The 14,131-nt window shown below is 34.5% G+C and overlaps 1 protein-coding gene across 1 annotated transcript in view; it reads left to right on the forward strand.

The window, feature by feature from the left end:
• The first annotated feature begins 1,311 nt into the window (after positions 1–1,311).
• LOC149780130 (SUN domain-containing ossification factor-like) overlaps positions 1,312–14,131 on the forward strand; it is a 122,797-nt gene continuing 109,977 nt past the window's right edge. Inside the window, exon 1 of the mRNA XM_089936905.1 lies at positions 1,312–1,491. Coding sequence (XP_089793031.1) covers positions 1,448–1,491 — 44 coding nt within the window. The 5' untranslated portion in view covers positions 1,312–1,447. The remainder of the gene's footprint in view (positions 1,492–14,131) is intronic.

Consider the following 14,131-nt stretch of genomic DNA (forward strand, 5'->3'; position numbering starts at 1 on the left):
TTTTAAAATTCTGTAAACAACTGATACATAGCTAATATTTTCTATATGAGCGTGGATTAACTCTTAATATTATTATCTTAGCCTGAGTCAAGTCATTGTGTATACCATGTTTTTTTATTATAATTTTAGTAATAGGCCGTCTAATTATAACTAAGATTACATGATGTAAACACATTTGGAACCTTTCAGAATTAAATTTTCCATTAGGTCACAGGAATTACAAAAAAAAAAAAAGAAGAAAACGTTAATTGCGAACTGAGGTGAAGTAGAGGACTATATAATCTGTTTTTTCTTTCTTTTTTCTTTCTATGAATTATTTTTTCGTGCAGTAAGATCTGAGCAGAATCAGTTGTATTATTGGTGTGTCCAGTTTTTCGTTTGGGCTGGAATTTATTGATTCAAATCATTTAATTCAGCGTATTTATCTCTGGAAATATAAAGTGTTTAAAAATAACGGGCCACCACCAGGCACATCAGCACTTCCAGCGTTGGATTTAGTTTAGAATATCACTAAAGTTTAATCAGAACTTCTTGGATTATTTGGTATTAATTTCGCAATACCATAAGTTCTTTTTTCATTTTTCACTTTTGTATTCTGGGGAAATAATTTATTTGTTGAGTTTTACAAAACAGGTTGGCTATATTACGGCGACCATATTGTGTCAGCCTATTATAGCCGGTAAAATAAAAACAATAGCAGTATTGGCATATAAAAGTTCATTCCAGTCTTCGTCTTTTTCTTTGTCATTTATGTATAGGTCTAGTTATTTTTTCTGTCATAAACTACTCAACTAGGTCATATTAATATTTCATAGACAGGTTACACATGCTAGCAATGGTCACCAACTTATTCTCGATCTTTCCATGTCCCGAATGGTGTATATTAGTCGAAAATCGTTCGCAGTCGCATTTAAGTAGATCTCAGTGGTCCTAGTGTACCTTAATATATATATATATATATATATATATATATATATATATATATATATATATATATATATATATATATATATATATTTCACAGTTCGAAACATTTTCCCAGTTTTAAACAAAATACAGTTTATGATTTAGATCTTCTCGTCCAGGATTTAGTTTCCGTTTATAACGTTGCATAATATATCTTAATCTTAATAGTTACCCAGAAGGATATCCGATTTTTAAATGAAGGAACTTATGTCATGTAAGATATGGTACACAATGTATATTAAGGAAAATCCAATTAGCATGTGGCAGCTGGGAAATCCTACAGCCTCGTTCGAGAACAGGAACTTAGCTTTACTGAGCATGCCCATGTGAAAGAAACACGTCGCCGGAAGTTATATTTGACAGTTACGAACGATACAGTTGAACGACTTTCGTCACTATAAAAGAGAGACATTATTTGAAAATGGATGTGTGATATTCAGCTGTTTCTTTTGAACAATAATGCTGAGTTCCTCAAGAAGATATGAAAAGACGACAGAAGAGGCTTTGTTTTACAATCCAGTTTTGGTAAGTTATCTCAGCTGCCAGTCGTATTTGTTGGGGGAAAAATCGGTCAGTAGACCTACATTCTTGTCATTCATTCATAAAAGTGTGTCCATTGCGGCGACCATATTATGTCAGCCTATTATAGCCGGTAAAATAAAAACAATTGCATTATTGGCATATAAAAGTTCATTCCAGTCTTCGTCTTTTTCTTTGTCATTTATGTATAGGTCTATTTATTTTTTTCTGCCATAAACTACTCAACTAGGTCGTATTAATATTTCATAGGTTACACATGCTAGCAATGGTCACCAACTTATTATCGATCTTTTCATGTCCCGAATAGTGTATATTAGTCGGAAATCGTTCGCAGTCCCATTTAAGTAGATCTCAGTTTACCTTAATACTGTGTTGTTGAGAATGGTGGAAATTGTTAGTAAGTACAACTGCATAGTTTAGTCCAACAACGTAAGACGTTTCGCGTTATTTATGTTTAGGTGCGACGTCCTTCTGCCCAAAGAACGATTTTGTTTAGCATGTTCTGATGTTGATTGACATTTTAATTTTAAAGAATACTGTACCTCATACACTTCGCAGTACACATTGAAGGCTTGCCACAAATTATAGTCCTGTAGATTTAGGCGGACTTTAGTTACTCTGATGGCCTTTTTCAAATAAATCCAATTTTCAAACAAGTGAGTGTATGTTTTTTCAAGTTCTGTTCACCTGTATTTTGGTTTGTTTGGAATGTGATGAAAGCAGGGAATGCCAAGATTGGTTAAACAGATGATAAATATCTTGAACAAATTGAAGCTATTTAAACACTTTTTTCAGTATTTGTGTATTTTTATTTGTGTCACTAGAGAAACATTCTTCAACCTAATATGATTTCAGCAATCAAAGCTTCTATTGCATTCTGACCAGCTGAACAGAAAATGAAAATGTATTAATTTGCTATTACATTTTTAATTCATCAGGATATAGTGTGCTAATCCTACATGTAAGACATAGCACATGTTGATTTTGTTTAGGTGCTGTCTTACTATCCAAATAATGGCCTTGTATAGTGTATTCCGATGTCATTGACATCAGAATGAGTAATCAAAGTTTCAGGAACATCTCACATACTTGGCAGCCTATATCGACATTTTTCCACAAATATATGTGTAATTAATATACTTACTGTGCTGTCTTTATCCTGGTGGAATGAAAATATGACACTAGCAAATGGACGCATTTTCACATTCCGTTGATATACATTTGAATTTGTTGCAATGCAACTGTAGTCGATGTATGCCGAAGTAAGTTCAAGTAGGTTCATGTTGGGGATCTGTTTCTTGAATGAAACGAACCATTGCTTACATTTCCAATTGGCATAATATATTTGTGATTCTTTTCGTTATAAAATAGTATTTCAACTTAACCCGATTTCGGCATTCTATGCTTTCATCGCTTTCCAGACAATTGAAATGTAGGCCAAAGAAATTTGAAAACTTGTCCATTTCTTTTGTGAGAATTTGAATTTATTAGAGAAAAGTCATCAGAGTAAGTAAAGTCTGACTAAAATATTATAACTTTACTTTGTAGAAAAGCGTCGTTATTTTAGTTGTCAGTTGTGTGAAATATTCCTGAAAATTTTACTTTCGTAACGATGTTAGTCGACATCAAAGCACACTACAGAGCGCCGTTAGTTAGGCTGTAAGACCCTGACATTCAAAACATAAATATCAGCATCAGGTCTTACATGTAGGACTACCAAGTGTGTGAGATATTTCTGAAAATGTTACCTCTCTTTTTCTACTGTCATTAGATTTGGGAACATGCTTCACAATGCCATTATTTAGGCAGTAAGACATGGCATGTGATACATCTTACAGTGTAGAACTACTGCATAGCCAGGCAGAAGTCTTATGACTTATGTGCACTGTTAATGTGTGATAATTGCTTTATTGAACTTGAATCAGACTTTTTTATGCATTCAGTGTATGATTTCGTTGTAGACGATTGTTGTAAATCATTATATGATTTGGTTGTTGAAGATTGTTATAAATCAGTGTTATTGATTTGTAGAGATGTTGCGGAATTGCACAAAATTTAATGAAGTTTCTTGTTTAAATTGCAAAATGTAAAAATATGGTACATGATATGGGAATTGATTTACATTGACTACTACATATGATGGCTTTTAATGGGGTTTGGGAGGGGAAGGTTATACTGTAATACAGGTGTTATCTTCATGTATGCATTGGACACCTGTCAGAAATAGATAATTTTGAAGATTCCCAATAAAATCCTGACATATTTAATACATAGAATGTTCAGCACTTTTCTCATGAACAAAGCGGTGAAGAACAGACATAGGTACCTAGCATCAGTGTGTTCATTACTTTTACAAGTACAAGAGTTTCCACAAAAATAGGATTTAAAAAAAAATGTAATTTTTGTCTTCAAAAACATTTATTGATTTACTGAATATAGGTGGGTGCTAGCGGCAATCACCTGACCCAGGCACCTCATGACATCACTGTAGCACATGTTCAGATTTGAGTTTCTTGCAGCATGCTTAGGATGGTGTTTTTTGTGCACATATTTGTGAAATTCATGTTGTTCTGATACTGAACCATTCTGTGGATAAGAACTAGTTATTGATATGCCCAAATGTCTCGTGTTAACTTCTCTTATTACTGCTACCTTCCATTGTCTTCTGTTTCTATCCATGGTGCAGCTGTGTATGAATCAGTCTATTTCTATTCACATTGCAGTTGGGTGTGAGTTACACTAAAAATACTTTTGCTCATTTTGTTAACAATGCAACTACACATTAAATTCTCCCCAATTTATTCCAGCAAAAAACTAATGCAAGTACTTAATAGAATGACTAAGTGCATCCTCTAAACTTTTGAAAGGTAATATTCTAAAGAATATGCCAACAGTTTTAATACTGCAATAGATGAGTGCAACACAAAGGCAGGAAAAAATGTTCCATGTCATATAGATACACCTGTTAACAACAGTACGATTTCTTCATTGCCTGCACCTAGACAAGTGACAGACATGGCTAAGATCCAAAAGTTTGATTAGCATTAATCTCATGAACTAAACAATTTTGCAATGAGCACCCAGCTGATAAAAAAAATAGCACTTATTATATTGGGAACTAAGTGATAAATGAGTGAATGTGGATAACTATATTGCCCAGATTTAACATTTAACAAATATGACATAAAATGTTGACTTTTATTATTAATTTAAAAAAAAATGGAAGTAATGCAAATGAGCTTGTCTAATTCCAGTACCTGTCAAGTAACCCATCATTAAAGGATATTTTAAAAAAATTATATTAAATATTCTGAAAAATCTGAGGTTTGTGTTGTACTGTTGAACTGAATGGTTGGTTGCGTCCTTTGTAAGTCAGATATTTGTCATATGGTGCCCATTATTATTCCACTAGATAATTCTTCTGTCTCATGGAATCCATTTCATGGGCCATGGTGGAAAAATTTGTTTGAACTTGTTAATTAATTAAAATGAATTATTGTTTTTGTTGCAAGCCTACATAACTGTGAAAGTTAATGAGACCACTCTCACCTTTATAATTATGTAATTCGTTTAGCTTCCAATTATGATGTCAGATACATTTATTGGGTAACTATGCTTTTCTAACATGCAGTTCCAGACCAAAAGCTGTACAGATATGAATACCATCTCATAATGTCTAGACATCATAAATCACACAATTGAGTGATTGATGTAGGGTCTCTAGTGTGGATGACTTTAGTCCTAATATCAGCCCCTCACACTAGGACATGTTTATTAATATAAGACCTTAAAACAACATACATCTAGTCTAGATCCTTTTTGAAATGGAAGAAAAGCTAGTTATTATTATCCACCACAAAATACTATACTACTGCATTCTGTGAATGACTGTTTTTACATTATGTTGAAATATTTTTGATATTGTATGTCAGACATTTCTCATATGGTGCCATTATTATTCCACTAGACAATTCTTGTGTCTCAAAAACTCTCATTTGATCAGTTTCATGGGCCATCATGGAAAAAGTTTTTGAACTTTTTAATTAATTAGTTAACGTGCTTCACCGTCCCGATGGCCTAGTGGTTAGAACATCTGTCTCAGAAGTGGGAGGTCATGGGTTCGATCCCTGGCCTAGTCATAGCAAAGAGTTACAGAAATGGTATTAACAGCTGCCTTGCTTGGCGCTCTGCATTAAGAGGTTAGTGTTATGACTGGTCGGCCTGGTGTTAGGATAATGTGACTGGGTGGGACATCATACTACATGTCTGCGGCATGATGCCCCAGTGCTAGACATCACTATAAAATGTCACACTGCAGACATAGCGATATGACTGAAAAACTGTTAAAGCTATGTTAAAAATCCTAATCACACACACAATTTTGTTATTAACAACACAATAAAACAGTCTTTATTAACAACACAGTAAGACAATCTCCTGCACTCATGAAAGTGCCCGTGTTTGATCTACAAGTGATTTTGCTTAGTAGAGAACTTTAATTGGTTCATTCAGATAATGTCAAGGGGCAAATTGGGTTACATTGGCAAGGAACATTTACAAGTTAAGCAGGTTTATGCATATTCATGAAAAATGAGGAAATCTCAGGACATTTTGCCATGGACAATGAAAGACCATCGCAGATCATGGCTTGTGATGATGTACCCTAATCTTCTATTACTGCTGTACAGACAGATGAGCATTAAATTACTGAATAAATGTTCAAGAAGTTCATTACATGGCTTCTTGAATTTCATTAACATTTTTTTTCTCTATTCATTTTTTTCTTCTTTTCTTCCATGCACAGTTTATGCTATGGTGTCTTTGTGTTTTTCTCTGGTGCCTAGAAATTCTAATGTTAAATCGTTGTCTAGTAAGGTCAGATTGAACTTGTATGTCTCAGCTAACATTGGCTGTTATCTTATTACCTTTCTTGTAATGACGCTGTTTATTATAGCTCTGTGTAGGTTGGGTATAGATAAGAGAAGCACTATAAAAGGATTTGGTGCAACTTAATACTTATATTGCACACCTATAATTTGTTTTTCACATTTGGTTATACATATATTGTACACTATAATTTTTTCTCCATTTGGATATACATGTACATGTGAAAGGTTGCTAAGAACTAGTGTCACATATTTTGGTATGGTTGTTGATGCACTGCATTACCAAATACACTATAACTACTGTATGTAAAAACCAGGATAATGTTGATGATGCATAACGTCCAGGGCAAAGACACAACACTGCGGTTTAGCATTACATCCAGGACTTGCTAAAGACACAACACTGGGGTTTAACATTACATCAGGGGGTTGCTAAAGATACAATACTGGGGTTTAGCATTACATCCAGGGCTTGCTAAAGACACAACACTAGTGTTTAACAATACATCAGGGGGTTGCTAAAGGCACAAATCAAGGGGTTGCTAAAGACACAACACTGGAGTTTAGCTTTACATCCAGGGATTTGCTAAAGACACAACACTGGTTTAGCATTACATCAACATGTTGCTAAAGACACAACAGTGAGGTTTAGCTTTACATCGAGGGATTTGCTAAAGACACAACACTTGTTTAGCATTACATCAACAGGTTGCTAAAGACACAACAGTGGGGTTTAGCATTACTCTAGGGCTTGCTAAAGACACAACACGGGGGTTTAGCATTATTCTAGGGCTTGCTAAAGGCACAACATTGGGGTTTAGCATTACTCTAGGGCTTGCTAATCTCACAACATGGGGGATTAGCGTTACATCAACAGGTTGCTAAAGTCACAACATGGGGGTTCAGCATTACTCTAGGGCTTGCTAAAGACACAACACTGGGGTTCAGCATTACATCAAGGGGTTGCTAAAGGCACAACATTAGAGTTTAGCATTATATCCAGGGGTTGCTAAAGACACAACACTAAGGTTTAGCATTACGTCCAGGGGTTGCTGAAGGCACAACATTGGGGTTTAGCATTATGTCCAGGGCTTGCTAAAGGCACAACTCTGAGGTTTAATATTACGTCCAGAGCTTGCACAAAATAAACTTACACATGGATTTATTGTTCTGTCAGCACATTCTGGCTTTATTGTGCCACTTAAAAGTTAAGTTTGTAAAAATGTAAAGATAAGTCCCATGACTGTTCTGTCTATCCATCTGTCCATCCACCATTTGTCAGTCTCTGTATAATCTATGTAATAAATGAAATTTAATGTTACATAAAGATCAGAAGGTTGATATCATTGTAATCCCATAATAGAAAGTTGGATTTAATCAACACTAATGTGATATGTTGCATGCCAAGCCATGAACAAGAGTGATGGTGCATAATTAGGTTGTTTTATTTTACCTTCAAACTTGTTGTGATTTGGAATTTCATCCTTGCTTAACAAGATTTTTCTGGGCCTGTTGTTTGACAGAAACTTGGCTGATTGATTCCTAGTGCCAAAAACTGTTTTTAGTTTTCCCAATATTTGAGTGGAAAAATTTACCAGTAAGGAACTTTCCCAAACCCATGTCCATTACTAAAGTGACTTTGGGAAGGAAAATAAGATATTAAATATAGAACAGCATCGTTGGAGTAAAATTAAGCTAGGCTAATAATGGACTCTGTAGCTGGGCTCTATAATGCTTGACTAATATTTGGTTCCATGCTTGACTGTTATTTGGGTTCCACGCTTGACTTTAAATGTTTGGTTTCCATGCTTGATTTTGATATTTTGATTTCATGCTTGGCTCTAGTAGTTAGGATCCATGCGTGACTGATATTTGGATTCTATGTTTTTACTCTAGTTTCCATGCTTGACTCTAAAATTTGGGTTCAATGCTTGACCCAAATATTTGGACAGAATGACTTCATTTCAAGTAAGAATAGGGCAAAATTAGGGAGTAGTAAAAGTAAAAGTCCAAATTTATAACGTTAAAAGTTGTGACTTGAATCTACTTCTTTACACATTTTTGAGTAAATAATTAAAATTTAATTGAAATACAATTTAACATTAATGCAGATTTGTATACTTTGTTCGTAATTTGATATACCACAGTTGTATAACACCAGAAAACTTAAAAAAGGGCTGCAGCTTCAAACTGGCAAGTTTCTAGAGTATTTGTCATTTCATATGCTTTTAAAATATTGTATAGGATGATATATTTTATTATTTCTGGATGTGGAAACAGCCACCAAGTCCTAATTCACTTTACACAAATTTCATTTTTTCTTCAGGGATCATGGGTGAATTCTGGATGGGAATTCCATAGATACTAATGTAATTTCTGGTATTTATGATCATCGAATTTGCTCCAAAATTGACTTCAGAGTATAAAACACCATTGACATTGTTTCATAATATTGACATAACACATGACATGGTATAACACTGTTGACACTGATTCATAAACTTGATATAACACATGGCTTGGTATAACACTGTTGACATTGATTCATAAGCTTGTTATGATATATACCTTAGAATAACAATGCTGGCTCTGATGCACTGAACCCTTCAGTGTAGTTACATGTATCATTTATTATGCATTTATTTAATTTATTTGTGTGCATATTGTGATGAGTATGACTTCATCCATCATCACTTACTAGGGGATATCTAGTTTATTCTACATTGACCCATTCCATAAGCATTGGGATATCAAGTTTATTCCACATTGACCCTTTACAAAAGCAATGGAACATGTAGTTTATTCCACATTGATCCTTTGCATATGCAGTGGGACGAGTAGTTTATTCTGTATTGATCCTTTGCATATGCAAGGGGATATCTAGTTTATTCTTCATTGATCCTTTGCATATGCAAGGGGATATGTAGTTTATTCTTCATTGATCCTTTGCATATGCAGTGGGATATTTAGTTTATTCCACATTGATCCTTTGCATATGCAGTGGGATATGTAGTTTATTCCACATTGATCCTTTGCATATGTAAGTACCAGAAACAGTATTTACTTTTTACAATTTTGGATGCAGCTGAAAGAAGCTGATCAAGTTAGATTGGACTGTAATTTTTCCTATAAAGATAAGATTGGACATAAATTTTCCTATAAAGATAAGATTGGACATAATTTTTCCTAGAAAGATGTGTGTGATTTGGATTTTTAACATAGCTTTAACAATGTTTCAGTCATATTACTATGATGTCTGCATTGTGACAGTTTATAGTGATGTCTAGCACTGGGGCATCATGCCGCAGACATGTAGCATGATGTCCCAACCAGTCACATTATCTTGACACCTTGCTGACCAGTCCTAACACTATAACCTCCTGATGCTGAGCACCAAGCAAGGCAGCTGTTAGTACCATTTCTGTAAGTCTTTGTTATGACTCAGCCGGGGATCAAACCCATGACTTGCCACATCTGAGGCGGGTGCTCTAACCACTAGGCCACCGGAGCAGTTCCTTGAAAGATAAGATTGGATATACATTTTCCAAGAAAGATAAGAGTGGACATACAATTTCCTAGAAAGATAAGAGTTTACATACATTTTCCTAAAATGATAAGATTGGACATAAATTTTCCAACAAAGACAAGAGTGGACATACATAATCCTAGACAGATAAGAATAATCATAGAGTTCACCTTCTACACCACTTATTTGTGTATGTCTTATCAATTCAGATCATTGATACATATTTTTGGGGTGTCAGGATATGTGGACATGATGAAATTTGATATATTGAATACCATACAAGTTTCTCATTGTGCAGTTAACTTGTAATGTGCAGTAGCTCTTTCAGATGTGAAAGGAACATGTAGAAAGCAGTGCTCAGCTTGCTACATATGACAAGGGTCATCATGGAACAAAATGCATCGACAAGCATTAGCAAAGATGGACTTCTTCATACTTCTTTATCATCATAGGTCTAAAAAGGACCCCAATAAAAACTTGTCAGTCCTGGATCACATTTTACTAAGATTTGAAAATTTTCCCTAAATTGTAATTTTGAATTAGTTATGTCTTGTATAGAGATATCTTTGACAATATTAAGATTTCTTGTGAGGTAGAAGCAGTACAAAGGGTGAAAAATGGCTTTTTTAGTTATACTTATGTACTCCTGTATTTGGGAGCCTTTTTATTTGTGAAAAATGAATTAATAATTTCCAAAATTTCAGCGAATTCTCAATTTGTCTTTATGAATGAAACAAGATTAATTTGAGGAAAATATATTATGACTGATCTGAATCCCTAATGTTGGCTTAAAAGTTAAACTGCATAATGTTCAAGGTTAAAGTGCATCCAGTAAAAAAGATAAAAGTCATTTTGGGGAAGAAGGATGAGATGTTTACAGAGACTGCAGGTCTGAAGATTAAACAGAACATTTACATTGTATGCAAGTTTTAATGGCAAACAGATGCTATCATTGACTGGTTTATGAGCCAGATTGAACCAGAATTGTAGGAGCATTTGTACATGTCTTCATTTGCAGCTGTTTCATAATCTGAGTCAGTTGCATTGAAAAATACAATAATAGCATGAGCGGAATGGCCTTAAATGGATTATCATATGGAGGTTTTTATAAGGTAGGGCATGTCATGTAGTGACATCTGGATATCTTGGTGTACTTTTGGCCAAGGCACTTAACTCTGATTGCTTCTGTGCTAAATAACCTACTTGTGTTGCTATGCCATAAAATATGAAACCAAACCAAACCAAACTGCTCATCCACCTTCCTGTTCCTTATTTTGTTTTTCCACATTTGAGTTTTCTGCCATCTACTAGTGCCAGACTTTGTAAGTAGCTTGTGTTTGGGCTAGGGAACGATACATTTTGGACTCAAAAGTTTCAAGGTTATGGTTGCAGGGATTAAAGGAAGGAAAACATTTTAACATATAACTTGATTTATATACCAAATATCTTGACCTAACTTTGTATATGGCTAGAATATGAGATAATAAACACAGCTATTGAAGTTTTGGTCATGTCATAAATTTTGCACTTGCAGTAAGAAAGAGACCTACTGATTTTGGAATCAAAGGTCAAGGTCACTGAAAGAAGGAAATTGTTTTTGCACACTGACTTTACTTTCAGACCATATATTGTGAATAGAGTTTGTAAAGTCCTCTTTGTATTTGAACTGTAAGTTGTATACAGCAATGATACATATACCGGTAAGAAACTTAATTCTATCATGATAATGACTGGCACTTTAAGAGAATCCTTTTTATAATTGGGTTAAATAGTTAAAGGTCAGGGTCATTGTGATTGAAAATAATATATGTTTTGCACAAGTATCAATGGGTCCAAACACCAGGTTATTGGTAAGTCTAATAAGAAAATATTAGTTTCTGTACAATCAGTCTAAACACCATGGTCTTGTTAAGTCTGATAAGAAAATATTAGTTTCTGCACATTAAGCTTAGTTCAAAACTTTCTACTTTCTTTGAGACCCCATAATTTCAAGAGTCAACCGTTAAGACTATTAAAGGGGGTGTACATATAATTCTGTGTACTGTTCTTTGTTAAATGAATAGAACATAACATACATGGGAATCGTACACAATCCTTGCGATCAATGTTGCAAATGCATATAGTTGTATGAGATGTTTTGTATGCCCAGCAGTATGTCTTGGTGTTTTTGGATTGGGTTCATAGACATTAATGGCCATAGAGCCACAAAGCTATGTGCTTGGATGCATCTTGTTGAGTACCATTCAGATTTGCCATTGTAACCTATATTTTGTATCTTAGTGATTTGAATGATCTTTTTTTAAAGAACTGGCATTTGTAACATTTCTGCCACTGGCAGCAACATCATTTGCAACATTTTGTTAAGATTTTCCAAAACCCATGGACAGGTTCTCATGATGCTTGGTATGTATCAATATAAAATTTAGACAATTCATTTTGATACATGCTTGCTTCTTATTTGGGCCTTGGATCGAAATATAATATAAAATATATGTTCAGGTTTTTGTTTAAGTTTTTTTTACTATGCTTATATTTCCTAAACACCATGATGGACCTGGTTCATACATAGAGTGAATCATTAAAAAGCTAAGACAGTTCATTCTGCAGCATGCATACTTGCTCCTTTGACCTTGTGGTCATTTCAGTCAAAAAATTTGTGATTAGATTTCAGCTCAAGCATTTTCATTTGCTTATGTTTTCTAAACATTGTGGTGAATTTTATCCAAATTTAGGATGAATCATTAAAAAGCCAAGACAATTTATTCTGTGACATTCTCAGTCAGCCATTTGACCTTGGGGTTAATGTCACTTGTTCTACAGCAGTACTTTCATTGTGGGTTGCTTGACATATAGTATATACATGCCCAGGTCCTGTTTATTAGCATGAGGCATGTTTCTCAGTCTTTTTTGGCAGCAGAGTAATGGAGCTTTTGGAAAATAAAACATCATTCCATGTAGCATTCATATCCCATTGCTCACTTAAGGAAGTGGGCTGTAAAGAACTTGTCTTGTTCATCCAGCCAGGCATCTGTCAGCCTGTCAGAGCTGCAGCCCTTCTTTTTAGTACACCTCCTACTGAGACAACACAGGCAGTATTTATTCATTTTCCTGGATTTAGGTGTCTAATTAAACCAGAACTGGGTGAGAGTGGCCATAATTCTAATATTTATCCAACATTGTTGTAAAAGTATTTGGGACACAGTTTCAAACCTTTTTATCTGTTGCCACCAAAGATGCAGTTTGTGTGATTATTGGGATAAGCATATGTTGTACACCAAAACTTGCTCACTGTGACCCCCTTTTCAAGGTTATTTCAGCATTGCTTATAGGTTCTTGTGCTGCTGAAGCGGGGGTACATTTTAAGGGTTGTGATCTTCTTCTTAACAAGAATAGTTGTTAAGGCTTGTAAAAACTATTAGTCCATAAAGAGCCACATTCTGATATTATTTCTGAGCTAGAATTTTAATAATTCTTTCAAATATAAGAAAATATCAGTGCCAACAGGGACACCTTATTAATATCATGCTGGGACTAGACTTTTAGTATTTTCACCCAAATGTACTTGGATCATATTATTAGCATCCCACTTGTGCCCTGAAATAAATATGACCTTAAAGTCACAGGGGCCTTTTTTGAGACATGATCACCCATTTCAGTAATGCTTTTGTGGAAAGTATGAAAGGTATAAAAAGTGCAATATTTTCATTTGAAAATTACAGGAATGTTAATGGAATCTATGTGACAAAATGTATGTTAGTGTTATTTAAGATCATTATCAATAATCATTAGTTGTGGTGCAAAACCATTTTGTCAGTAAATCAGGGTACAAACATCTGGCTTGTCATTGGATTGCATTTTGCTACTGCAGTATATTGTATGTATGCTATGTACATTTGAGTCTTTCAGCCTTGGATTCCTCATTAGAGATTGAAGGACTCTCTTTTTCAGTATCTGAATTGCTTTCACTTTGTTTTAAAACTGAACTTGCCTGGTGACATTTTGCACATTTTGTAAAACATTGTTTGTTCTTTGGAGTTTTTGCAGCTATTGCACAAGATGCTCCATGTTTACAAGTGAGCTTGTCATGCGTTCAACTAATTTTAGACTGTTGGTTTGTAGTAGTGCCTTATCACATCACAGTACAAGTGTTAAGTCTCTTGCAGCACAAAATGCTTGAAACAGAATTTGACTGGTATTAGTCTGATGCCCTTTG

This window comes from Sinohyriopsis cumingii, chromosome 16, assembly GCF_028554795.1.
Source record: "Sinohyriopsis cumingii isolate HCF-2022 chromosome 16, ASM2855479v2, whole genome shotgun sequence".
NCBI classification, from domain to species: domain Eukaryota; kingdom Metazoa; phylum Mollusca; class Bivalvia; order Unionida; family Unionidae; genus Sinohyriopsis; species Sinohyriopsis cumingii.